The sequence below is a fragment of the Rhinoderma darwinii genome, chromosome 13 (assembly GCF_050947455.1).
Source record: "Rhinoderma darwinii isolate aRhiDar2 chromosome 13, aRhiDar2.hap1, whole genome shotgun sequence".
NCBI lineage: Eukaryota > Metazoa > Chordata > Amphibia > Anura > Rhinodermatidae > Rhinoderma > Rhinoderma darwinii.
In genome coordinates, this window is record NC_134699.1 from 27,900,816 (window position 1) to 27,925,244 (window position 24,429).

Genomic DNA, 24,429 nt, shown 5'->3' on the forward strand with positions numbered 1-24,429 from the left:
ACAGCTCGATCCTGACTGATTCAGGTCTCAGCGCACGATTCAGCTGCTCTGCATACAGCAGGGGTGTCAAACTTATTTTCACCGAGGGCTACATCATCCTTATGGTTGCCTTCAAAGGGCCGATTGTAATTGTAAGAATTTGACACACAGACATGTTGGTTTCTCGCTTTTCCAGTACCCTCCACACCTATACCCCCTCACAGTAATAATGCCCCAGTTGAGGCCCCTGTAGATGGCCCAACACACGCAGCCCCCTGTAGATGGCCCAACACGCTCAGCCCCCTTTAGATGGCCCAACACACGCAGCCCCCTGTAGATAGCACCACACACACACACACACACACACACAGCCCCTTGTAGATAGCACCACACATCCCCGCCTTGTAGATAGTGCCACACAGCCCCCCCTGTATAGTGCCACATAGCCCCCCTTGTAGAGAGTGTCATACAGTCCGCCCCTCGTATGTAGTCCCACACATATACAGGGCTCTCCGCTCTGCCTGATGTGACTCACATTTAGGAGGTCACGCAGCGGCGGTCTGAGTGAGGTCGGTGCCTGCCCGGGAATGAACCAATCCAGTCATCTGACCCAAGTAAGTCACCTGACCTCACGTCACTGACGTGAGGTCAGGTGACTGGAGTGGTCCACTCCCTGCACTGACCTTACTCACTTGACCGTGGCCTGCATATTTTCAGATTGAATATATGCCCGTGGCCGCCTACTCTTCCCTTTGCACTGCGTATGTCCTTTTTGGCGCATGCGCAGCGCAATGTTCCTGGGGAACTAAATCCCGGACGGTGCTTTTTTCTGCTACGGGCAGCAGAAAAAAGTCCTGCTGTTGTGGCGCTGCATACAAAAACCTGATTCAGGTTTTTACATGTAGCTGGCCACATAAAATTAGGTTGTGCGCCGGATTCGGCCCACGGGCCTTGTTTTTTTACACATGTGGTATAGAGGATACAAAGCAGCTGTATCTCAAAAAGTAAAAATATTTTTTTTAATAAAAAGTAATTAGAAAGTTACACCAAACACATTGATAGACATTTTTATTTAAAAAAAAAAAGTTTTCAGAGGTGTACACCAGATGAGTGTTAAGAAATGGCTTGATCTATTGAATGACAATTTGCACTGCCACCCCAGTCTATAGGGTTCTATAGGGAAAGTATAGAGAGTCTACTGTGTAATCTATACACACTGTTCAGCAGTTACATTCATTTCTTCACTGAATAAAAAAGATCAAGTTTCCATCTTGCCCGCGTCTGCCCAGGAGAAATGAAGGTGACACTGTCTATATTTAACTCCATGTCCCATCTGTCCCACACCAGGTGTTGTCACCGCAATCCAACGCTCCGGCAGGTGGCCAAATGAAGGACCCAATTCTATATTTAATGGGGACCTGGCAGCGGGTCATCAAAAGAGGAGCACAAATGGTTTTAAAGCTGTAATACTCAATTGTGTATGAATGTTTCTAAGCCTTACACACACTTAATATGCAACAAATAGTTCTGAGTAGAATTTCAAATAGTGATCTTCTACAATGATTTGGATGTTTAGGTTGTAAATATTGATTCACATAATCTGTATATTGCTAATCTAATCTATAACCTGTTCCGCTGCCCAGAAGTGTCATATAATGAAGTTCCTCATGCTAACCCGGTGGCTCATAGTCAGGGCCGCCATCAGGAATTTCTGGGCCCCATACAGCCATGATGTCTGGCCCCCCCCCCCTCCATTACCGGGGGTGGGCAACGGAAAGTGTGGCGCTCACGTTTGTACGTTATACGCATTAAATGATTTTGGTGCTGATGTCAATTACAGTGAAGGAAACCATGGAGCCGGCAGTGACCGGTTCATGCTCCGGATTTTGATCTATTTAGCTAAAACGTATCCGACTGTATGGCATATAGTGGGATACGTCGCCTGGGGAATGGCCCAGGGGAAACTACTGAAGTCACTGTCCATGAACAGGGCTGGAGCCTTCTACTAGCGCTCTGCCCTGGGACTATGGCGCTGCTCCTGATGTCCATATACATAAAGTGACGTCCGAAGCTGCACAAAGCCTGAATACACGGCCGAAGCGTCGGCAACACTCTGGCCAGGGATTCCGGCCCTGGAGAATCCCCTGATGTCACTTTACATATATGGACAGTGATGTCAGGAGCTTTCCCAGGGACAAAGTCCACGGGTAGATCACTTGTGATGCTCTGCCTGGGGACTCTGCAATAACAAAGTTTACATTTCATCCTTCAAAAAGAAGGTAAACCGACGTCCACCAGCCCGACGGAGGCTAAGGCTATGTTCACACGGGGTATTTTGCCGAGTTTTTTGACGCGGAAACCGCGTCGCAAAACTCGGCAGAAACGGCCCGAGAACGCCTCCCATTGATTTCAATGGGAGGCGTCGGCGTCTTTTTCCCGCGAGCAGTAAAACTGCCTCGCGGGAAAAAGAAGCGACATGCTCTATCTTCGGGCGCTTCCGCCTCCGACCTCCCATTGACTTCAATGGGAGGCAGGAGAAAGCGTATATCTCGCTGTTTTCTGCCCGCGGCGCTCAACGGCGAAAAACGGCGCGATAATTGCCGCGAAAATCGGCGTGCAGGGAGAGGAATATCTGCCTCAAAGTTCCAAACGGAATTTTGAGGCAGATATTCCTCCCCCAAAATACTCTGTGTGAACATAGCCTAAAAGGACATAATGGAGCCCTGTGAATTATCGTCTACGTTGTTTATACTGTAAGGTAGGAGATTTCCTGACTACACGATAAACTTAGGGCAACAACACGATGTGAAGGGGCCTTAAGGGAGGGGGCAGCGCTTGTGAGGACGTAAGGAGCACTATTGCTCCGCTCTTACGTTGCCATTAAATTTCAATGTGTTTTGCAAAAATCGGAGGCTTTCCCTTTGATTCCTGGCGCAGATGCTACAAGCGTGTAGCAGATCCGCATGAGAATAAGGCCCTATTCACACGGAGTTTTTTTGCCACATCTTTTTCAGCGGAAACCGCGGCAAAAAACGTCCGAAATCGCCTCCTATTGATTTCAACGGGAGGCGAAGGCGTTTTTTTCCCGCGAGATAGAAGCGACATGCCCTTTCTTCAGGTATTTCCGTCCCTGACCTCCCATTGACATCAATGGGAGGCAGAGAAAACCTGAAGGAATTTCAAGGCAGATTTTTCTGCCTGCAAAAAGCTGTGTGAACAAGGCCTAAGTCCCATTGTCATTCAAAGTTGCTCATCCTCGGGTTTTCCATGTAATATAAGTCGCACGCTACTTATTGCTGTGGTGGATTTATTTTCATGGTGCGGACAAAAATACACGTGGAAAATTTTTCGCTGCATGTGAACTGGGTTGCGGAAACCTCACATGCATGGGATGCAGAATCATCGACATGTCATCGGAATCCGTATCAAATCCAACATGTGTGAACGGGGCCTTAGGGGGAGTTTAAAAAAAACTCTGTTAGGCCAAATGCACTCTATACTTATTACGTGCAAATTTGTCGCGGGTATTTTCTTGCGGCAAATCCGCAGTGTAATACAGGACCAGCAAAGTAAATGAGATCAAGAAATCTCATCTACATGTCGCATTTTCTGCACAAAAATGTACCTGCGGTGCGTATTTGAAAATATCCTACATGTCACTTTATCTTGCGTTTTCCGCTTGCGAATTGTTTATGACTAGTTTAAAAAATAATAAAAAAATTTGCAGCATAAAACCTGCACCTATTTCCGCATCAAAATGTAAAAACTGCACCTAAAAACGTATAAAAAAAACTCATTACGTGCAGATTTTACCTGCAGATATACCTGCAGTTTTGTTGCGGATTTTGTGCACCAAATTCCTCAATGTGTGCGTTACAGAATTTGCTGGGGATTTACAGCAAATTAACCCTTTACATTGTAAAGGATGAAATACGTTACAATTCTGCAACATTAGGGTATGTTCACACAGATTATTTTCGGCCATTTTTCTGGCCGTAAACGTCTGAAATATCAGAAGCAGAACGCCTCCAAACATCTGCCCATTGATTTTAATGAGAAAAAAAATGGCGTTGTGTTCCGATGGGCCGTTCTTTTTACAACGGCCGCGTAAAAAAACGGCCGCGAAAAAGAAGTGCAGGTCACTTCTTCAGACATTTCTGGAGCCATTTTTCATTGACTCTATAGAAAAACAGCTCCAAAAACGGCCGTAAAAAAACACAGCGAAAAACACGAGTTTGCTTAAAAAAACTTCTGAAAATCAGGAGCTGTTTTCCCTTGAATATCTCTGTATTTTCAGACTGATTTTGCTAATTGTGTGAACATACCCTAAGGCCTTATTTACACGACAGGGTCCCGCCCGAGCCCGATTGTCGGCCGATGAAATCGGCCGTTTTTCCCGGCCGGTTTGCATTAGTTTTGCATCCGTTGCGGGCCGGGCATATCTGGACAGTGACATCAGGAGCAACTCCTGAAGGGGAATCCCCATGTGGACGGTGATTCCACTGTCGTCTGTGCCCATTTATGGACACTGAACGTTACTGGCTTCTCCTGGTGTGGAATCCCCGGTCACAGAGTATTCGGGGATTCCGCTTCAGGAGTTTCCCCTGATGTCACTGCCCAGATATGGACAGAGACATCAAGCGCTCTGTCCAGGAGCGGAATCCCCTAACACACAGGGATTCCGCTCCTTCAGGGAGCTAAAGTGGGGCTAGCACATAGTAGAGCAGGGACGAAGCTACAGCAGTAGCAGCCGCAGCAGCTGCTAGCGGCACCATCGGCCATGGTAGGTGTCGCCGCTAGCAGCCGCTATGGCTGCTATAGCTGTAGCGATGCCTGAAGAAGCGCCAGGGCAGAAAGGAGGCTGATTCGCCGGGCCAGGGCGATTTGGGAAGGGAGCCAGCGCAGCGCCTCCTTCCACCTGCTGTACAACCCAGCCCTGCCACACAGTACCCCTGCACATAGCAGAGAGGGATGTCGCTACAGCAGTACCCCCACAGTGTTACCTCCAGCATACAGCGCTTCTTCTGAATGAGATACACTCCTCCTCCTAACATGCACTCTGCGCTGTGAGGAGGAGAGAGCGAGCGACGGTAGACACGGCCATCACTCGGGACACATTCCGATGATGGCCGTGTATTACCCGGCCCCATAGACTTCTATGGGAGCCGGGCGGCCGGGTAAACGGCCGAAAATAGGGCATGTCCCATTTTTTGACGGCCGGTTTTCCCAGGCCGTCAAAAAAATTGGTCGTGTGAATAGCCCTTTAGGGGTCTATTATTCCTAATGCAGACGATTTATGAACGGCCGTCACCCGGCCGGGAAACCCTGTTGTGTGAATAAGGGCTAATAGGCATGCAACTTATTTAACCCCTTCCCTCCTCAGCCATTTTTTGGATTCTAACTTTTTTTTTTTCCTCTCCACTTTCCAAAAGCTATAATTTTTTTTACTTGAGGGCTTGTTTTTTGCGGTACAAGTTGTCGTTTTTCATGGCACCATTTATTGTACCGCATAATGTACTGGGAAGCTGAAAAAAAATTATTTGTGGGGTGAAATGCTGCACGTGCGTGACGTTCTGACAAACCGCATTCACACGAGTTAGGGCTTATTCAGACTAATGTGTTAATCGTCCGTGTGAAGGACGTTTTTTTTAATGGCCGTCACACGGCTGCAGGTATTTCTTTGGGGTTATTCACATGTTCGTTGTTCTAACAGACCGTGTGAAGGGCCTGTAAAAAAATAGGACATGTACTATTTTTGTGCGTTTTCACGGATCCCTCAATAGACTCAAGTCTATGAGGGATGTGTGAAAACGGGTCCTGCACGGCTGCAAATCGGCCACAAAAAACGGCCGTTCTTCACGTCCGATTTCACACACGTTGGTCTGAATATCGCCTTAGGCTTTATTCACACGAACGTGTCCGTTTTGCACGCGCAAAAAACGCTGCATTTTGCCGAGCAAAAGGTCCGTGTGTCTTCAGCATATGGTGCGTGGCTGCGTGCTTTTCGCGCAGCCGGCATCATTATGACACTCTGTTTTTATGTTACGAAGCAGTAAAGAAGGGGGGGCTTTTATGTTTCCCTTCACTTCTTTACCTACTGTAGCGCAAATCACGCGTGTTACCTGGAAGTGCTTCCGTGTGCCGTGCGCGATTTGCACGCACCCAATGACTTCAATGCGTGCGTGCTACGCGAAACACGGGCAAGTATAGGACATGTCGTGAGTTTTACGCAGCACACATACGCTGCGTGAAATTCACTGACAGTCTGAATGGCCCCATTCACTAACATAAGTCCGTGTGACGTAATAAGTATCACGGACGTATAACACTTTCGTATGAATAAGGCCTTATATTGTAATTTGTAGTGAATTTTCAGTGCGCAATCCGCACCAAAAACAGGAGGCAAGTAAGTGGCCTTATTCAGACGTCCATGTTCGGTTTGTGAAATACGGAGCGTGTAACCGCCATATTTCCCGGACCGACCACAGTTCAGGGAGCCGGGTTTCTAGCATCACAGTTATCTATGATCATAGTCCCTCCCCTCCCGTGGGAATACTGTCCCCGGTCCCGTACTGAAAGCATCATTACCGTATGGGACAGTATTCCCGCGGAGAGGCAGGGACTCCCAGCAACACTGATAACTATGATGCTAGGAGTCCGGCTCCATGAACTGTGCTCAGCCTGTGAGATACAGCCGATACACGCTCCGTATGTCACGGACCGAACGCGGCCGTCTGAATAAGGCCTTAGTCTAGTTACACAGTGCGGTGAAATCCCATTTTTTTGCCACCATTTTTGCAAAATCGCGGCAAAAAACGTGGACTTGACCGCACTGTGAGAATATAGCCTAACAGCACTTTTCATGTTTTGTATCTTTTTTTTATGCAATTTTCGTAATTGCGGCACAAATCACGCGGTTTTGCTGCGATTTTTATATAACCGCGGCAAAACTGCGCCATTTTTGCCGCGATTACGAAAATCGCGGCAAAAAAACGCTAGGAAAACGAAAAAATACCAACAAACTTTTTAGCCAACTTTATACAATCTACAAATGGGGTCAGGGGGATGGGAAGCAGGAAGGATAGGGGAACATACTCACCAGCCTGCAGGTCCGTTCGGCAGTGTAGAGGAGCTGGGGGGCGGGATCTCCACACACAGCTTCAGCACATGCTGCATCTTCTCCTTCCGCTGAAGCTACAACAGGTATGCAGGGGCTGCCGCGAGTGTTGCTAGGGGAGTGTCGCTAGGGGGGGTGTCGCTAGGGGGGGGTCGCTAGGGGGGTGCCGCAGGCGTTGCGAGGGGGGGGGGGGACAACAGTCCGAGGGGGGGGCGACGTTAGCCCGGCGGGCCCCTTTTCTTCATCCATGTGGCCGGGCCCCTGACGGGAGTACCAGTAATACCCCCCTGATGGCGGCCCTGCTCATAGTGACAATACTGGATTACAGTAGTGTTTTACAGCGGTGTCTTCAGTGACAATTTTAAAATGTACACCTGTCAACTTGCATCAACCGAGACATGCTAGGTCTATAGGGTGAACCTTCTGAAGCTTGAAGCTACTGGGCCCCAATGCAAAATCTGTACCATAGCCCCAAAACCATCAAATGTCATTTTTAGCAGTGATCCCTAACCAGCGGGCCACGGACCAATACCGGACCGCGGATCATTTGGTACCGGGCCATGGTAGCTGGTATCTGCCCCAGTAGCCTCAGGGAATTTCTGGCGAAAAACCGCACCAAACTGTGGTAGTTTTTCGCCGGAATGTCCACTGCGGAAAACTGCCAGCATTCACTCTCAGCTGCCCGGCGCAGGCAGGTGCGATGTTGTGATGTCATTGCGCCTGTCTGCGCCGAGTCACTCATAGCACAGACTAGAGGAGAAGGATCCTCCACCCGTCATGGGAACGGGGATAGGTAAGGAATTGTTATTATTATTTTTATTAGGGACATATGGGGCATTATACTGGGTATGGGAGGGGGGCTGATATGGTGGCAACTATGGGAGCATTTTACTGTATGGGGCAGCTAAGGGGACCTTATACTGTATGGGGGCATTATACTTTATGGGGGCAGATATGGGGAGCATTGCACTATGGGGAGAATTGTACTATGGGGCAGCTATGGGGGCTTTATATTGTGGGGGGCATTATACTGTGAGGGGGCAGCTATGGGGAGAATTATATTGTATGGGGCAGCTATGGGGAGCATAATACTGTGTGGGGGCAGCTATGGGGAGCATTATACTATGGGGGCATTATACTGTGTGGGGAAAGCTATGGGGGCATTATACCGTGGAGGCAGCTATCGGGGCATTATACTGTGGAGGCATCCATGGGGATAGGCAAGGCGGTTGGGCATAGGCACGGGTCTGGTGGTATTGGGGAGGGGTAGGGGTCCCAAGCTGAATTCTTGCACCAGGGCCGTGAGCCTTTAGCTATGCCCCTGCTGCTATTTGTTGTGGATTTTACCACCCCATTGAATTCAATGGGGAACACCTGCAACAAATAAGCAGCGTTTATGCAAATACAATTGACATGATGCGGAATAAAATTCTGCACCGCAGGTCCATTTCTGAGCGTTTTTTCCGCTCAGTATTTACGGAGTGTGAACGAGATTTGTTTTATCTCATCCACTTTGCTGCTACTGCATTATGCTGTGGATTTTCCCCAGCATAATACAGGTATTATAATAAAGGTATACGCCATATTTACGCAATGTGTGAACTGACATATGAGAAGTTTCAATTGGTAAGTTGGGAATTAAAGCAAGAGGATCAGATGATGGTTCCAATTCTAAGAACGCACTGTTCATTGGTAGGTCCATTTAAATAATTCCCTATATCACAACTGCTTAATGTTTCTGCCAAGACTTGATAGGATGGTGAATATTTAAGGATTCCATTTCCTGGTCCAGGAGGTTAGATGGAGGTAAACTGAGGTAACTGATGACATCCAGTCTTACATGTGGCTGTGGGTTATTTACTTGTACATCGGAGTAAATGACTTCCGTCTCGCAGTGGTGACCTGAGAAGACTTGCTGCTCTGTATGCAATATGGTTTCCACACCACTGTTATTTAACTTGCAGGACTAGCGCCAATAAATTTCAGAAGGCAGAAATTAATGGCGCAATATCACCCGTAATGATAAGCCCAATATTTGCACTATGCATAGCTAGCTATCGTAACACCCCTGGGCTAGTGTGTTGTAAAATAGGAAACCGGCAGTTTTCCCATCGAAATGTCCCCATACACATCAGATGAGAGTTCGCCAACTATCTTATGTACATAAGGGTGTCAGGACTCCCCACCCCCCAATGGCAGATGATGTTGGGGGGGGGGGGGGGGAGGGAAGTCGGCCGTGTCATTTTTTACAGGCGTTTCTTAAAGGGGATGTTCAGGATTAGAAAAACATCTTCTTTCGAAAGCAGCTACACTTATCCATTGCTTGAGTTTGGTATTGTAGGTCAGATCTATTAAAGGTAAATGGTAAATAAATGGCACTGGTGTAGCTTTGTTTTTGGAATAAAACAGCCATGTTTTTTTTTAATCCTAGATAACCCCTTTTAAGTCCTCAGGAGAAGCCTATGGAAAACAAAACGTCATAAAAGAAAAGAAAAAACACCACCATAGCTAGGGCATGCTGCATTTTTTTTTTTTTAAAAAGCCACAGACCTAAAAAAAAAAAAAAAACTAAAAAACACCACAAACTCTCTATTTGGCCTCCCTCATATTTTACTATAGATTTTTAAAACCACCAAAAACGCAAGTAATCGCTGTTGATCATCACTTTACAAAGAGCATCTACAGTTCAGTAAGAGGCACCACAAGGTCGTAGCCATGGCAATTGTATGTCAAAAGGAGTCGCCGCTGCGATGATGTGGTGCCGCTCAGCAGGTTAGGATGGTAGGCTCGGTAATTTACATGCAGAAGGCGCTGGAGTTCAAAATCACCTGCTGTATCTGACAACATAAATAATATCTTATACTCGCTATTCATTCATGGGGTTTCTCAGGTGACAAATTCCATTTTAGGAGGACTGTCCTGTGTTCTCAAATCAGATTAAAAAGAAAAAAAAAAAAAAAAAAAGGAAAAAAATAAATTCATTAAAAAGGTGGAGAGCCACTGAGGGTCTGTTCACACGTTGCGATGCAATTAAAACGGCATCGAAAAAAACATCCGAAAACCTCATGTGTTTTTACCACAATTTGATACGTTTTTAAATGCAAAACTCAACGCAACGGCAACGCGTGAATGGGCCCTAAAATTTCCCATGCCACTGTAATTGTTGTAATGTACATAGCTGACTTGTGGGCCTAAAGAACGGAGGAAAAAAATTACTATATCAAGTCACAGGACATACCAGCAGAACACAAACATGTTTTTCAACATGTAAAATTGGACAGCAAGATCATAAATTCTTTATTCCAAGTGAAGACATGGACATGCTATGCCGTGACTAAAGATTTTTGGCGCCACTAGAGGAGGTTTCTCCGGTAAGACAGGTTGCAGTTCTCTGGATATTGTTGAATTACATCTTTGATCATCCTCTACCAGCTGCACATTACTTCTGATATAAACGTTCTGTTAAATTACAGGGCCATAAACCTAGAATACACAGATTCCAGAACTGCATTTTATAAGAGTAGCCGATGCCATTCACATATATGTAAGTAAAGGTTTCTGGATGTTCGGAGAGTTTAATATATGTCAAATGAAGTAGTGGCCGACAGCACAGACAATTTTTGGGATTTCTTGACTTCTCTGAAGATACTATTGGCGAGGGTCACACCATTTCTACATCAATATTTTTTTTTTGTTGCAAGGGGCAGTTAGTCCCCCGCGGCTCTATACTAGCAATGCTTCTAGGGGAGAATACCTCCATAATGCGGCATCCAATGGAGCATGCCACACATTTATTTTCTATCAGATTGTATGCAATTGGACTGAAAATTTACTCCATATGCCTATGTATGAAACCGGAGGTGCAGTAACTCCCCATGTACCTCTATGGGTACAACATAAATACGATTGCGTGCACGAGGCCTAAGATCCATTTACATGTCACAATCTCACATAAATGGTATGGTAAACCGGATTTTTTACATACTATTAATTATTATGTAGGAACAATATATTTTCATATTTTATCGATTTACATGGAATGTTGACATGTTCGCATCTACTGTACGTTCCAACCATGTTACAGGATGTGGTTCCCACTTCTCCTTGTTGAATACACATACATGCATGCTCGTCTGACGCAACAAAAATGCACAATGTGAACCCAGCCTTATACACTTAACAATTACACGGTACACGCAACAATTATCATTTATAATGAAAGTTATTGATGATTCTTACGAAGAAGAATGAATACAAGATCTTGTAAAATTGTTGAATCATAGATGCCAGCATTCATCATATAACAGGCAATGAGAAGGTAGATTCACAGCCTGACAAGTACTTATTACATAGCAAATTCACTCTGTGACAACTGACTCAGTCCTCCTCAATTTGACATAAAATCTGACATCTTTATCACTGAAAAGACAGGCGTAATAATCCCATCTCGTCCAGCAGGTTTTTCACAACCTCCAGCAATCTAATGCTAGAGCCGCTCCTTACTCAATTTGTACAGAAACAGTCACATTCCTTTGTGCGAGTCTCTAGGTTTTCACAGAATACCACACAGAGGCAAAACCACTTCCTCAAAGCCACCCAACAATTAGAGAGGTGGTGATTTCCCAAAACGACGGAGCGAACGTCTGTATAGTCAGTGCAGGCATATAGTAATAGCTTGCTTCTTAAACTGCACATCACATTAGGCTGACAAGTTTGGATTAGGGCAACTCTTCCTCCTGGACAGGAGACAGTACAACAATATTTTAGGGAATAGCTACTTATGGAATTCCTCAATGTATGTTCACAAAAAGTTATATTGTGTACAACCACTTCAGTATTATCTGGTAAGATCACCCCTTTTCATATAGTTAGTCCCCTTCCAGTAGCGGATTTCAGGTACTCTAACAGCAGGGAGTCCCCCAATTTGGGGTTTAGGGTCCATTCACACGTTGCAGTTGAGGTGTGGTTAGAACAGCATCTAAAAAATGCATCCGAAAACTGCATATGGTTTACTGCAAGTTGGTGCGTTTTTGGACGTGGTTGCGTTCTTATTTGCAGACGCATTGAAAAACGCATCGAAACACTATAAAATGCTTGCGGTTTTCAGATTGTGTTTTTTCCAATGCAGTTTAAACCTCATCTCAACTGCAATGCTGTGGAATTGCCGCGTTTTTTTCGTACAGAATTTCAGACTGAAAAAACGCAGCAGAATACAGTAGCAGCATAGAGGATGAGATTTAATAAATCTCACCCACATGCTGCGTAAAAATTCAGAGCAGAAATTGACCTGTGGTGCGTTTTTTTCGGACTGCAGCATGTCAACTCCGGAAAGTGGCCAGAATTGCTGTGTTTTTCAGAGGATAGATCACTATCTCCTTCCATTATGAAAAATGCAAAATACGCACCATTTTCAGATGCAAAAAAAATTTCTGCAGGAATTCCGTTGTGTGTGGACAAACCCTAAGGGTATGTTCACACGGCGGGGGTCCGTAACGGCTGAAATTACGGGGATGTTTCAGCCTGAAAACATCCCCGTAATTTCAGCCGTAGCGGCATGTGCAGGCGCTTGAACGCCGCGTCAATTACGGCCGTAATTAGCGCTGCTATTCATTGGAGTCAATGAATAGCGGCTCCAATTACGGCCAAAGAAGTGACAGGTCACTTCTTCTACGCGGGCGTCTATTTACGCGCCGTCATTTGACAGCGGCGCGTAAATATACGCCTCGTGTGAACAGACAAACGTCTGCCCATTGCTTTCAATGGGCAGATGTTTGTCAGCGCTATTGAGGCGCTATTTTCGGCCGTAATTGGGGGCAAAAACGCCCGATTTACGTCCGTAAATAGGCCGTGTGAACATACCCTAAGTGTTACATTGTGCAGTCATCTAATGCGAAGATCTGTCATTTCTGTCTGTGCCTTTCATTTTGGACAATAGATTGGTGCCAAGCTGATTGGAGTGGACCTTAACTAATATCCTCTTAAAATAAATGGGGTTTATAATAAACACGTGACAGAACTGCAGTTGGGTGACGGCTACCAACAACTCCAACCAGCCTGGTCTAGTGAAGGAGGGAAAGGAGTTTCAACCATCCACAACAGTGGCAAACAGACAAAAATTTGAATAGGATTTGTATTGTAGACTAAATCACGATGGCAAAAACTGGCAAATCTTTGAGGTGTTTCCACAAGTAGCTGTTTTTAAAAAAATATTTTCGTTGTGTTTTCGCGTAAGATAAAACTTGCTATAGATTGTTTTATACTCTGTCAGGATGCCTTGTTTCAGCATAAACCAATTTATCTTTTCGTTTTAATTGTCTGGGCGTAAAAGCCCCATCCTCTATTTGCCCAGGGCTGACTGATCAACGGAATCACATCTGGTCTATATCTCTGCACTGTGCAGCATAGTTTAGGGCCAATGGACTATTTGCGAAGGCCTCATGAACATGGCAGAGCTGTGTGAATGTCTCCGTACTACAGAGCTGTAATCACAGCGTGCTGCTGTATGGTGCCTCGGTACGGCACGGTGTTAGAGAGAATACCACTGTAATACAGCATCCGATGGAGCATGGCAGAATATTTTTATTTATCTTTTGGCCAGAGGCATACAGAGTACTGCTGTAAAGAATTCTATGGTACTGTATTACGGCTCTGTATGACTTGGAGCTTCTACGGAGCCAGAATACGGATGTGTGCATGAAGCCCAAAACTCAACAAACAAAAGAAAGATTTGTTTCTGTAAGATCTGCTGCTACACGTCTCACAATAGCTGTATTACACACCCCGTGGGCTGTGTAAATGAGCGTCGATCAATGAGGCTGCTCGTTGATCGGCGCTTATTTGCACCTTTCACGAGGAACTAGTATGGACTAGTATGGGGACGAGTGCTCGTTACTCTGATCGCTCGTCCCCATACATTTCTATCATGTCGGCAGCACATCTCCCGGTTTAATAGTTTAGGCATTTAAAACGGCGCGTTCAGCCGATGATCTAGCGTTTGCTCGTTCATAGGCTGATCGTTGCCCTTTTTATACAGGGCAATTATCGGGAACGAGCGTTCTGTGAACGTTTGTTTGCCCGTAAATTGGCTGGTGTAAAAGGGCCTTTAAACAAACTCTAAATGACAAATCTACCTAGTTATCAAAAGATAAGTGGAGGACAAATTATTGTATAACATGGTCAGATATGCTGTTCAGAAAGCTGGGTGTGCTCCCCGTGGAAGTTGTACCTGCAGTCATACTTGTCAACAGCCTTTTAGGCCAGGGCTACACAAGACTTTTTGGAGCGCTACTGAACAATTTTAACTATCGAGCTACAGCTGCAGTCCAAATTAATACATAGATTTGCATGCAATCTTGTGGACTGCAGCTGTCACTCAATAGTTAAAATCAATCAGTAGCGCCCCAAAAAGTCTCGTGTAGCGAGGCCTTATAAAGAAAAGGGGGGCTAAGTAGCTGCACCTTTTTAGTGTCATCCCAATGAAAACTATTCATACTTGACCCTTATTGTGTCACTAAAAGAAAGTATGATCAGAAAAAAAAAAAAAATGACAATTGGACAAAGCTTTCCTTAATCTTTTGGTAATCACAAATCAAGCTAGACGAATGTAAATGTCTGCACTATTATGCAGTACAGCGATTTTGCACTGGATTCTGAGTAACGAAAGTAAATAAGTGTTCAAAGTGCATCACTGTGTTCCCGCCTTTTTTAACATGTATCTGTTTACCCCTATGTGTGCCGCAAGGAATGGGTTAGAAGTGCAAGGCCAGCAAACCTAGAGCTCAGAGGCAGCAGATGCAGCATGTGGGTCTCATTACTGGGAGCTTCACCGCAGGCCAGATACTGAGGGGCCTTTGTTGCTACTCTGAGAAACCAGGTGCTGACCATCCATTGTGAAAATGTATGTTGAAGGGTTGCATTGATGAGCAAATTCCCAGATGCAGAGGCTAGCAGATTTCTTTTCCAGAAAATCCATTCCCTTTCTGACGAGTGTGTTAAGAAATACTGGTGATGTCCTAGCATGTTAAGACCGGCCATCATTCAGAAGCCGGCTTGTGACTTAAAATGCAAGGGATAGCACCTTGGAACGGGGAAAATCAATCTTCTCCTTCCCATAGAGGAAAATTCTTCACTATTTTAAGAAACTCTCCATGAGCAATATTGAATTCTTAGGATCTGCTTCACATTGTATTGGGTAGTCAAATTGAATTGGGTAGTAATAGAGGTCGGAATAGGGGTGGATGGAGAGTGGTACGGGACCCCAGGCAACATTGGTCATGGGCCCAGTTCCAATCACCATAGCGCCAATTACCATAATCGCCTGGAGGTCCAGACCACTCTGTCCACCCCTGTGCTGACCTCTATTACTACCCAATACGATATCAGAAAGGATAAGAGTACGTTTTCGAGAGTTCAATACTGCAGTGTGTTCGGTCCGGGACTTGCGGCCGAAATACGTTCCGTCCATTATGGACGTAATGTGCTCGTGTGAATCCAGCCTTATGCAACAATTGTTTTATAAAGCGCATGTAACATATCTTCGGCAGTCTCATAGGCTGTTAATTGACTCAGGGACGCTTGTTATCGGTGGGGGTCCAAACCCCATGGATTAGGCATTTATCCACCATCCTGTGGATAGGTGATTAATGATATTTATGGGAAGACCCCTTTAAAAAGTTATGTCTGAATTACCATGAAAAACATGTTTTTTTTCATCAGGCATCTGCACCAATCTTGTCCATGTGCTGGGGCTGTTATTACAGCTCAGTCCCATACAATGAGGCTGAGCTGCAATATCAGGCAGCCCATAGACAAGAGTGTGTGGTTTCTTACAACCCCTTTTAGAAATCCTCTACTGTTTCAGTACCAAATTGTGTGACTTGTGTGGCCCATTTGTGCCAAGATCATATGGCTGAAATAGATGAAATCATTGTGTTGTGCAAGAAGTTTTTAGTAAAGTTGACTGAAGTATGAGAGACAGAACTTCCATGGATTCTCATCCTACATCTGCACATACCGGTCACTATAGATTTTCTAATGTCAACCAAAGGATTATTGTGGATTTTAAAGATAGATAAATCCATCACACAAACAGTAGTCACCTCATACTTTCTTTTAATAGCCACCTTCAGAGCCAATGTAAGTCATGGAAAGGACTATGTTAACACTTCGGTCTAATTCACATCTGCATTGGAGGCTCCGTTAGGGTGTCTCGTCACAGATTCCGCCAAAAATAAATACTGGAAACAAATGGCGCAGCATGCTGCGCTATAGTTTCCGATAAAACCACAGAAACCCAGATAGAAAACCAACAGAACACATTAAAGTCAATGGGTTCTGTCTGCTTCCGGAAGTGTCCTTGGTGCAACGTTACCGGCACCTCTGGTTATTCCATTGCTCTGCTCCTCTGACGGAGCAGAACAATGGAATAACGAACGAAGACGTGAACTAGGCCTTACTCTCCTGGTGAGGTCAACGTCGCCAGGCCCTGCCGCAACAAGGCAAGTCCAAAACAGCAAAGGATCCACATGCAAAACAAAATAAACAAACCTAAAAATAATTCAACCTCTGCTATCACTATCGTAAAAACACACATTTTCGTTCTACGAGTGATTTGATAAACCTCTGTCCTGTTACGCAATGAGTACACACAATCCAGATGGTGGACCTGCAGGAGACATTTGAATATGTAGGTCCCAATACTATGATACCTGGAAGAATGTTGCCTTTGTTGTACACCTACTAAGAATATTTCCCAGGGCAAAGTAACAAAACTGTAAAATGTAGCAACACTCAACTTGGCAAAGTTCCTAGAATGGTTACCATAGTAACACCAGTTTAACCTAAGTAAAAAAAAAAAAGTTTACCTAAATTCACACTATAGAAGGAACCCAGCAGCTATATCGGACCAGGATAAAAAAATAATATTTTTCACGTTGCTCAGGATTGTTATATAACAGATTGTACCATAGATAAAATAGTTAAAAGCAATGATGCAAGTACTTTGTAAAATCTTGCCTACTGAAAATCTATGACTGTGGTGGTCAGTGTTCCCACGTAGCGACCCATTTCCAATATATCGTCCTAAAAATTTCATTTCAACTGATCCTATCAAAATTTACCCAGCAACTCAATGGATTTTATCTGATTGTACCCAGTCATTTTGTCGCCGATGACATCATGGTCATCATTAATTTAATTCTCGCTTCTGTGGTAAGATAAATCATTGCATTATAAATATACATTTATATCCAAGGACACAATTTGATGAACAAATCTACCATTTAAACACGCTTAGGCCGTTAGACTGTTAAATCATTCATTATAGACCGGCGGCTATTACATGAATTAATAATTCATAGGCAGGATTCAGTCATCGACAATTTGTAAAACCGGCTTTGACAACTTAACTGCAACTTTTACCATTGCCTTATTTAATATTCAATTCATTGTCAGGGGTCATTGCTGGTAAAGTCCAGATGAGGTTATTGTACATGAAATAATGATATACGCATATATACAATGTACTGGACACTTACGTTTCGGTTTGTCATCTGGACACCAGGACTGCTCATCTCAAGTGATTCCTCCTCTTCCTCTTTCTCCCCATATTCCCGGCCCAGGAGGGTAAACCCATGCCTGCAGCAAACCCACCACCAGAAACCTTGTAAAGGCATCAAGGGCCCCCTCCACCTTTCTCGCCACCTTGTGCTATGGCTTAGGTGGTTCACATCTGACAATCTTTAACCCCCAACTGAGAATAAAAACTGGAACGTTTTTTTGGGCAATTAGACTCAATGTAGCAGAGAAAAGACACGGACGAAGAAATCTGGTAAAAGGGAGACAGAGAGACCCCCTGTGAAAAGAGCAATGCGGGCAGTCAATGATGAAAAGAAATGGGATGGTATGTCAAAAAGATTTGCAGACTGTTCTAGATAAAATTCTTCATAATCCAAATTTCGTAAAGGTCTTGAAGGTTTAGGAGTAGGATCCAGTGTTGGGAATGATCTGACAAGCCAGAGGTGGGCAGACAACCCCCCCTGTGAAGAGGATCAGGGTTGGCAACCGGAAGAACAGGACACTCTTCTGTTCTTTATCTGTGCAATCAGACTTAGGTTGGAAGGAGGGGTCCTGGCATCCTGTAGTGCCCACATCTGCAACGACCACAGCCTCACAACTGGCAGCAAGGCATGAGTTTACCCCAATTCTAGGAATTTGCAGTGTTGGATTATACTAGTGATAATCCACAGCAGGAATGAACATCTGGAATTAGTAGGCACAGATTATGATGGACCTTTTATAAGAGTTTTGCCAGGCTCCAGCTGTAGATATAGGTTGAAAAGGCCAGATGTACAGTAAACCCATGCCAAGTATAGTGCACAGTAACTCGGTATAGTTTTTACTTGGATAATACAATCCTCTTTAAATCCATTGGTTGCTCCGTAGTAATCCAATAAATGAATAAAAGTATTTTATAGGGAAAAAAAAAAAAGAAGAGATCCAAATGAAGACGTGACTGCTGCGGTGTCTGTAACTACTTCCTGATGAACAAGGAGAGAGAAGGAAAAGAGTGGAGGGAGAATAAAAGGGAGGGAGTGGGAGGAGGGTGCTCCAGCATAGGGAGGCAGAGAGCCCCTCCTCCGCCTGTACATTACACAGGGAGAAGCCTGACACTCACAACCATGTGGAAGGGGGATGGGATCGAGGAATGGCCAATGTCAGAAAGCCTACGGATGCTTGCAACCAATAGGAATGCGGAGGTGTGCCGCCAGGTTGTGCAAAACCCTGCTCTGAGTCTACAGCTTGTTGCATCATGTGCCCCTTGGCAGAGCACAGGGGAGGAGGGGGCAATCAGCTGCAGTGCTGTGCTGCCGCTGCATTTAACCCCTTGCAAGTTCTTTTAAGCCTAAGTGCGGATCATATTTATAAAGCGAAAATGTTAACGGTTTATAGCAGCTTTAGGCTATGTTCACAAGGTAACGTGTGGATTTTCAAAAAGTCTGCAGCAGAAATCTGCCCCGGACACTAGGATTTCTGTTGCGGATTGGCCAGCATATCCACATGTGGGTTATCCCCATTGTAATTCTATAGAGCTTATCCGCAGCTTTTTAGCGTGGAATCCATGCCAATAATAAACATGATTTTAAAAACCGCAATGCATTCATTATTTTTAGTAGATATTTTCCAGAGCGTGTTAAAATATCCCATTCACATGCATTGTAGGCAGAATGTGAGCAATTTGAATTCATACGCAGCAGATTTTGTTGCAGAAAGTTCTGTTTCTGCAGCAGGTGCATGGATTTCTGAAAAAAATCTGCCACGTGACTGCTCGCTAACTGTGGAACTACAGATCCCACCATGTCCTGTCAATTTGGCTACGGAGAATTATACCCTCACCACCATTGTTGAGTAATGTCGGATATCACGCGGTCCATGGTCTATATAGACTGTAATATGTTAGGGAAATTTATAAATAGTAGATTAGCTACAGTATCATATCAGAATAGCTTCCTTTATGAGTGAAATGGTTTCCATAACAAAGCACGGAAGCCATGAGGAATCCAAATTCCCTGTGGTCCATGAGTGGATCCTGTTTTATGATAACCTGTGCAAGTAAAACCATAGACACAAACAGTGGCTTATTTTGTGCAATGTAGTCATAGGATAACTCTGCCCTTAAAGGGCCAGCGCACGCAATTCCCATCTAAGGCCTCATGCACACGACCGTATTTTTTCACACCCGTAAATACTGGCGTAAATACGGGTCCGGTGTCACACGTATTCCACCCGTTTTGCACCAGTATTTACGAACCCGTGCTCGTAAATATGGGTCCGGTGTCACACGTATTCCACCCGTATTTACGAGCACGTTTTTGGCAGCAAAATAGCACTGCACTAATCGGCAGCCCCTTCTCTCTATCAGTGCAGGATAGAGAGAAGGGACAGCCTTTTCTGTAATAAAAGTTAAAGAAATTCATACTTACCCGGCCGTTGTCTTGGTGACGCGTCCCTCTCTTCACATCCAGCCCGACATCCCTGGATGACGCGGCAGTCCATGTGACCGCTGCAGCCTGTGATTGACCTGTGATTGGCTGCAGCGGTCACATGGCCTGAAACGTCATCCAGGACGTCGGCCCGGATGTCGAGAGGGACGCGTCACCAAGGCAACGGGCGGGAGACCGGACTGGAGAAAGCAGGAAGTTGTCGGTAAGTATGAACGTCTTTTATTTTTATTTTTTACAGGATAGGGGATACATGTCTTTTGTTTATGGCAGAGCGGGGAGATACCTCCCCGCTCTGCCATAGTTTTCATTGTAGTCCCGGCGGTAGTTACGCCACTGGGCTGTGGCCTGCAGACCGGGTAGTCCCCTGACCTCGCCTCACCTCGCAACGCTCCCGTAATCACGGGTGAACACACGCAGCCACCCATGATTACGGGAGCCCCATAGACTTCTATGGGATGCCCGTGCCGTTATTACGGCATGAAATAGGGCATGTTCTATCTTTTTTAACGGCACGTGTACCTTCCCGTGAGCAAACGGGAAGGTACCCGTGGCTAACAGAAGCCTATGAGCCCGTTATTGCGGGTCGTAATAACGACCCGCAATAACGGGTGTTTTTACGGTCGTGTGCATGAGGCCTAAGGAAGGATTGCCCTACTAAATAAAGCCAGTGGCTGTAAGCACACATACCAAATGGGCCTCAGAGTTCTAATGGGGACGGTTTGGGGGTCCACGCACTATATGCAAAGATCATACTGTGCTATAGATCCTGCCCAGCCAGTTAGTAGTGGCAGAGGGCATCACATAACACCCATAATCACTTTCTGCTACAGACAAGCTCAAGGGGTTTAAAAATTATTTTTTTTTAAAAAGCCTTCTTAAGCGGATGTACACTATGAGGGACTGCATGGATTCTGACCCCCAAAACATACATTATATATATATATATACACACACACACACACATTTTTTAAATATATATATATATACATACACACACACACACACACATTAATATATGTGTGCGTGTATATATATATATATATATATACACACACACACACACACAGTTTTACAAAAAATTGCTGCATTCCATGACCTGCGAGTGCACCTTAATATATTATAATTTAATGAGAACTTCCTGGTGACAGATTCTTTTTTATAAAGAGTTATTAGTATTGGCCACTAATCTACAAAAGCTGTACTTATACTTTAGTGGCTGTACAGACATGTCCCTACATGTTTCATGCCTAGTGTCTGTCAGGATGCCTACATTTAGATTATAGATCACATTTTAGGTATTGTACTATTCATACAATGTGGTAGCCTTAATGCGATTAAGAGAGTCATCAATTGTTTTACAGACTTAATAGGATCAAGTTCTTAAAAAGTCAGAATGGCTTCCTGAGACAGCACTTTTCTCCTATAAAACTGAATAGGATTTTCCAATCCACCCTAAAGGCTGCTCGCTCTGCACACTAATTGCTATATAGCTTTCAAAGGAATCCTCTACTTTCAAGTCTGGATTACCCTCCTACATATTGATGGAACCCCAGAGACATCTGTAGGATCAACAATAGGATTTTTATGGGAATTCCTTAATCCGAGCCCAGGCCCTGTTGGTTTTGAGATGTGGAAATGGGGCTAACCACTGTAAAGAAACCACTGATACCTCAATATTTGGCAGAGGTCACTGCATGTGAATGTACTCAGTTGGCAACGTCACAGCTGGCAAAATACAGCATGTGTATTAGTGTATCAGATCTATGCGAGGATAACTAGAGAGAAATAACTAATACATGCAAAATACATGGTTGTTGAGGTGGAAAAAAAAAATGTTCCTAAGCAACATGTATACATTGATATTCTGTATCATTTTTAATTCATCAAAAATTGAAACCTTACACTACCCTGCGTAGAACAACTACAGCTTATTTTATATTAGAAATCATTTTCCTAGAAATTAGCACAATAAATAACAAAAAATAAATAAAATAAGAACTGATACAATAAATGTGCAAAACATTGTGGAATTCATAGACTGGTTAATTCTATGGCCCTGAAGAAGTAGTAACTTGCCCCTTCTTGACACTGTTTCCGCCGCGGAAACAGCATTAAATGGGGCTAGGTTGCACGCAGAAACACGGCTGTTTGTACCAGGTCAGAAATCAGATGGTCAGCCTCAGATTTTTTCCACGTAATCTCGGCCAAAACCATGGTGGATTTTTCCTCAGGAAAAACAACGGTGTGAACAAAGCCTAACACGCCTTCAACCCCTTGATGGCGTTATCACATGGTGCATAGGTAATAAATGTCTGATCGCTGGGGTCCACCGGGACCACACCATCACTAGAACGGGGCTCCAGCGATAGGAAACTCCTGACGCCGCTGTCCATATATGGACAGTGATGTTGGTGAGCTCCCCAAGGTATACGTTTAACATATACCTGTGACGGATGTCATACAGTAGCATCAGTCACCCATAGGATCCACTGTTAAAAAAAAACAAAAAAAAACCAACAAACTTGTATACCGTGTGGTATAAGTTGTTTTTTTTTGTGGGATCCCCAAGGATGGAATAGCGTAGTCTACCACACATCATTCAGGGCTACCAGGACACTCTTTTGGTCTACGTCAGAATAATGGCGCCCTATGAACATGTTTATCTTGTACATCGGGAGCTTTCCCGTTGTACAATATAAATGTAGGGCAATAACGTGATGCGAATAGGGCCTTAATGGGTTGTGTCTGGTATTGCAATTCAGGCCCACCTTAATGAATAAGGCTGAGCTGCAATACCACATACAAACTGAGAACAGGTGTGGCACTGTTTTTAGGAGAAAACAGCCTGTTTTCCTAGTCCTGCACAACCCCTCTACAAGTACATAGCAGTTCCTACCCTGGCAGACTCAGCCTGGTCATTAATTTGGCTGCAGCAGGTGACATGAATGGGCAGTCAACTTGGATTTCAGAAGCCGGAATCAGCTGATCACTGGGCCTGCTTCATTTAAAAAAAGAAAGACATAAGTTGAATCACTTTGTAAATACATTGCATTACTTATCTTTTATATTGACCCGAGTTAGAGCATGTTTTATTGATAACATTGCTTGTCCTCATTGGAAACGGACAGCAAACTTGTTGACTGACACATCCCCAATGCCTATAATGCAGGAGACAGTTTAGCTTTTTTATTGTAAAGTTCCAGCAAGGAACATAGGGCAATTTCAGCTCTGAAGGAATGTGTATGCAGCTCTGAACTATAAGGGCTTTTCCACACGTAACAGAATTGCTGCAGAAAATTTCTGCAGCATTTCTGCTAAACCTAGCAGACATTCCGCTGCGGAAAAACCGCACTATTTCCTGAGTTTTTTTAAATGCAGAAAATAGTGCCTATTTTGCTGCGTTTTTTTCAATCATGGGTGATGGTTGACATCTCCTCTGAAAAACGCAGCAATTCTGTCCACTTTCCACAGCAGGAATTGACATGCTGCGGTACGACAAAGGCTGGGTTCACACGAGCACATTAACGTCCGTAATGGACGGAACGTATTTCGGCCGGAAGTCCCGGACCGAACTCAGTGCAGGGAGCCGGGCTCCTAGCATCATAGTTATGTACGATGCTAGGAGTCCCTGCCTCGCTGCAGGACAACTGTCCCGCACTGTAATCATGTTTTCAGTACGGGACAGTAGTTCCACGGAGAGGCAGGGACTCCTAGCATCGTACATAACTATGATGCTATGAGCCCGGCTCCCTGCACCGAGTTCGGTCCGGGACTTCCGCCCGAAATACGTCCGTCCATTACGGACGTTAATGTGGTCGTGTGAACCCAGCCAGATACGTACTGCAGGTGAATTTCTGTTCGGAAACTTTACGCAGTGTGTGGATGAGATTTATTATATCTCACCCACTTTGCTGCTACTGTATTCTGCTGCATATTTTCCGACCGCAATTCCGGATGGAAAAAACACAGAAATTTTGTTGCTTATGGACAAGCCCTTAGGGTGTATTCACACGTGCATGTTTTGTTCAGGTTTTTTTATGCAATTTTTGAAGCCAAAACTATGTGTGGAACATAAACGGAGAGAAAGTATAAAGGAAAGAATCTAGTTCTACTCATATTTGAATCCACTACTTAAAATAAAATTTCTAGCGACACATTCCCTTTATTTTTTTCAGTTAAACAGTTAGTATATAAGTGATTAAACATTGTTTGAATTTTTTTTTTTTTTTTCACAAGTCAGGAAATATTATAAATTAGATTCTAATTTATAACATTTCCATGTGCTTGTCACTAGAGGGAGCAATTTCCAAAATTGCAGCATTGGCAATGTGG

The 24,429-nt window shown here is 44.4% G+C and overlaps 1 protein-coding gene across 4 annotated transcripts in view; it reads right to left on the minus strand.

The window, feature by feature from the left end:
* PLEKHH3 (pleckstrin homology, MyTH4 and FERM domain containing H3) overlaps positions 1-24,429 on the minus strand; it is a 68,899-nt gene that overhangs the window by 35,606 nt on the left and 8,864 nt on the right. For 2 of the 4 annotated variants that reach the window (XM_075846617.1, XM_075846616.1), the window contains exon 1: positions 17,632-18,653. The exons of 1 other annotated variant lie outside the window; for it this stretch is intronic. In XM_075846617.1, the coding sequence (XP_075702732.1) occupies positions 17,632-17,769 (138 nt within the window). In that variant the 5' untranslated portion in view covers positions 17,770-18,653. Of the gene's footprint in view, positions 1-17,631; positions 18,654-22,993; positions 23,096-24,429 lie in introns of those variants that run through there. One more of the 4 variants, XM_075846619.1, reaches the window with a different exon arrangement.